Source organism: Selaginella moellendorffii, unplaced genomic scaffold (assembly GCF_000143415.4).
Source record: "Selaginella moellendorffii unplaced genomic scaffold, v1.0 SELMOscaffold_93, whole genome shotgun sequence".
In the NCBI taxonomy this organism is placed as follows: domain Eukaryota; kingdom Viridiplantae; phylum Streptophyta; class Lycopodiopsida; order Selaginellales; family Selaginellaceae; genus Selaginella; species Selaginella moellendorffii.
This window is the reverse complement of record NW_003314354.1, coordinates 676104-679678: the sequence shown is the minus strand read 5'-3', so window position 1 is coordinate 679678 and position 3575 is coordinate 676104. Positions and strand designations below refer to the sequence as shown.

Below are 3575 nucleotides of genomic sequence, written 5' to 3'. Positions count from 1 at the left end.
CATAAAGAGCACAATGCCCGGGACAAACTCAACATGAGGATTGCTTCATGAAGGCCGAATTCAATTGGTTTTCCCCTTCATAAAGGTTACAGCCTCATTAGAGGAATGAAAAGCCTTGAATTCGAGAAACACACACACACACACACACACACACACACAACACTTACACCAAACACTTACTTTACTTACCACCTCCAAGATAATAAGTTAAATAACTTCGGAAATGAAAAAACTAGGTGATATGCAGAAAAGGGGCTACATAAGCTTAATGCTTACAGACTAGCACGTTTTTCCTGGGTGTTTTTTAAGAGGTTAGCGCTACTAGGATTACACGCTGCTATGATTAATTGCATGCTACTCGCAAAAAATAAATCTATAAATGTATACCATGATGCTACAAAACCACGTGCATAATATTTTCTTTACATTTGTGTTAAGAGTATTTATAAAAAATGCTTCATCACAAACATTTTCAATAATTCGCCTTTAGGATTGTAACTATATTTTATTTGAATGATATGTATTTGATAATCCTTTCTTGAGTGTGCAAGATAATATGTTTATCATCATCATATAACATATTAAAACTGGAGGATATGTCATAAACTTTAACCTATCATTATACAGGTGAACCTGCCGCTAACTTTGAGCCAAGAGACAACTCCTCGGCAGTTTCATATTTTATGGCCACATCTTTCATGCCAGCTGAATGCCTTCCCATTCGTCTTGACAGCCTTTGATGTGTATCTTTTCCCATTCAAAATGAGCTTTCGTCTTTTCCAAGTCCTCACAGTCTCTGAAAAAAGGATAGTGATTGCAGGGATCGGATGATTGTCCAACAGAGCATGCTGTTAGCTCGCAGTTTTCAAGGTCATCGCCTTGAATGTTAAGAATGTAAGGACGCAATCCAGCCAGCGCTTGAGCCACGTATCCGAATGTGGAGCAGCTACTGCTAACGAACACGTCACTCGTACTTAGAAGCCAAATTTCTACCATGGCATTGACAGCTTGTTCTAAGCTGTCGGTTTGAACTCCGTCACTAGAGAAGGTGTGCACCTCTATTAGCCTTCCATCTGCAGTAGGATAGTTCATAAAATTGTTTTTCAACTCTTCATAGTACTTGACTTGCAAGGAAGTAACCATTACTTTGATCGGTTTCTTTGGCTCTTCATATCTAATGGAATTATTCTTGGCGAAGTCTGCATTGACAACTGATGACAATAGTTTGTTCTCGGTAAGGCATTGCAAGATTCGTTCGAGTGAAGGACGATGAAAAACTGCTGGATCGCCTCTGTGATGCAACCGCACCTGCATACCAAGCTGCTTTCCAGGTGTAGATAAGTATGACGAACGTAGACGAGTAATCTTGTGCCAAACATGGTTCTGGGGTAACAACAAATATTTACTTAGTTGTGTGAAAGTTAAGGAGACGTCTGGGAACCAGATGGTGAGTCGCATCCAGAACTCGGGAAACGTAAAAAGCCGAGGTACGTAGTACAAGTTGCTGGCCCATATTATCCATGGTACATCCTCAAGATCGGATCTTGTTTCAGGACAAAAGAATCGCTGGTCTCCTGTCTCCGCGTTCACCAGGAAAAGGCGGACAATATTACCAAGCTCTGAGTTGTTTATGGTTCCCAGCTTTGGCGCTTTATCAATAAGATGATACGGGAAATCCTCTGGTAAAAGCCACGAGTGATTAAATGGCTCACAGAGAAGCTTAGACAGATGGCCTCTTCTATCGACAAGGAAAACCCGGTTTGTGAGCAGCGAGTACATGAACGCCGTGGCTAACGTTAGGAGACGGTTCCCAAGGCCATCAGCTTCCGCATGAACGAGATATCTGCAGTGATCGCGGGGATCTGGATGCAAAATAGCTTGCGTTAAGTTTCGTCCCAGATAACATCTCTCGTGCATCTTCTCATACTCTCTCAATGCTTTGGATAGTGGAGCTGGAATGGTATGTACTTCCTTCCATAAATTTTGCTGGAATTCCCTGCTCAAGCAAGTTCTTGCGTTAGGGGAATTTGAGATTGGAGGATTGATGACGAATTGTGCTCTCTTGCCCAAGCGTAGACAGTCTTTGCTGCTCTTATGGGCAAAGGAAAGATTTCGAATAACCAAGGTGGGGACCAGCAGGGATGTGAACAATAAGACCACAAGAACAACCTTTAAAAGCTTCAAATTCAGAAAGATTTTGACGAACGGCATGGCATCCATGTCGCTAGTGAACTGCTCTAACTGCTTTTAAGCGAAGGGTGGCTGATATTAGCAAGGATCGAGCTCCGCTAATTGAACCGCCAACTGCGGTAAAAGAATTGCTACCTGAAAAGTTGCTCTTTGCTGCAAACATTCAATATGTAACAGTAGTGTGGGTTTCCATCGTTTACAGGAGGTTTATTAGTGAAACACGCTTGACTTAATGAAAACATGGTAGAAGAGGGAAGAAAACGAGGACATAAGCATTACGTGGACCAATTGCGTTTTCTTGCTGTTGCTATAGCCGCCTCTTAGAAAAAGCGCAGCTACATCGAATACCCTGACAACCACATGTGCGAAAGGAAAGTATTTTCAGCTTCAAATGATGCTAAAGAAAGACCTTACTGGAAGAAAGACCCTAGCACAGATCTCATCAACATGGAGGTAGAATGGCACTTCAAATCATACAAATATTGAATATGATTCTAGGAAGCTGCTGTGCGCAGGAGGAAGTCTATGCACTCCTGGTGGAGTTTTATGTGACAACTAAAAACATCTCTGAAACTTTAGAGTGCCACATTCAGACTTTGAAGTGCAGGCCTACGAGTTGTTGCAAATGATGAAACAGAGAGCTTGCAATCGATTTGGACAGGTAAATATTTGACTGGGAAATTCATGGGTCATGCCAGTTAATCAATTGTATTTTTTTAAAAAAAAATTAAAATAAATTCGAGAGCAAAAATTAGGTAACTATGCACTTCAAATCTATCATAACTTCAATAAAAGATACCTGTTAACGTTGTTCGCATTAGTTAGTCGAAGGAACACTACTAAGCCTGAGGAATTCATTGTACATGACCACAAGAATTTTTGAAGTCCCCTGGTGATGATCATGATATTGCCGGAAAGCCTATTGTTATAAGGAAGAAGTCCTTTGCCAGGACGTACAAGATAAGCTAAGCATCTAGTATTAGACAATGTCTTAACTTCTGATGTCAGCGGGAGCTTAGAAAGAGACTTTTCCATACTTAGACATCATATTTTGTACGAAGCATTTTAAACTGTACGGTGGGAGGACCAACAAGGCCATGCAGATGTCTGACATGACGTGTCATTTTGGTTCCTTTATTGAACCGAGTTTGAGTCCATTTTTCTTTGGGTAGCCACACCTAAAAAGAAAAGCCTCTTACAGAAAAGCATATAATTCATAACCAACCTGAGTGGAGCTCGTTCGCTTGAAATATGAAGTCTCTGTTTGGGTGCTGTCTGTGAGTTTGTTCTGTAGTTCCAAGGCCCTGATTTATTCACAAAGAAAGAAGTTGCTACAAATACTATCACAAGAATTTTACCTTTCGTAAAACGCCTCATCCGTCCAG

General features: G+C 41.0%; 1 protein-coding gene across 1 annotated transcript; it reads right to left on the bottom strand.

Annotated features, from left to right (window-relative positions):
• Positions 1-696: 696 nt before the first annotated feature.
• On the bottom strand, positions 697-2220 carry LOC9629476 (fucosyltransferase 6). The gene has a single exon (XM_002989026.2). The coding sequence runs from the start codon at positions 2218-2220 to the stop codon at positions 697-699; it is 1524 nt and encodes a 507-aa protein (XP_002989072.2).
• Between the last annotated feature and the right edge of the window lie 1355 nt (positions 2221-3575).

Excerpts from the sequence above, each read along its gene's own strand:
- LOC9629476 (XM_002989026.2), bottom strand. The coding sequence starts at position 2,220 with ATGGATGCCATGCCGTTCGTCAAAATCTTTCTGAATTTGAAGCTTTTA.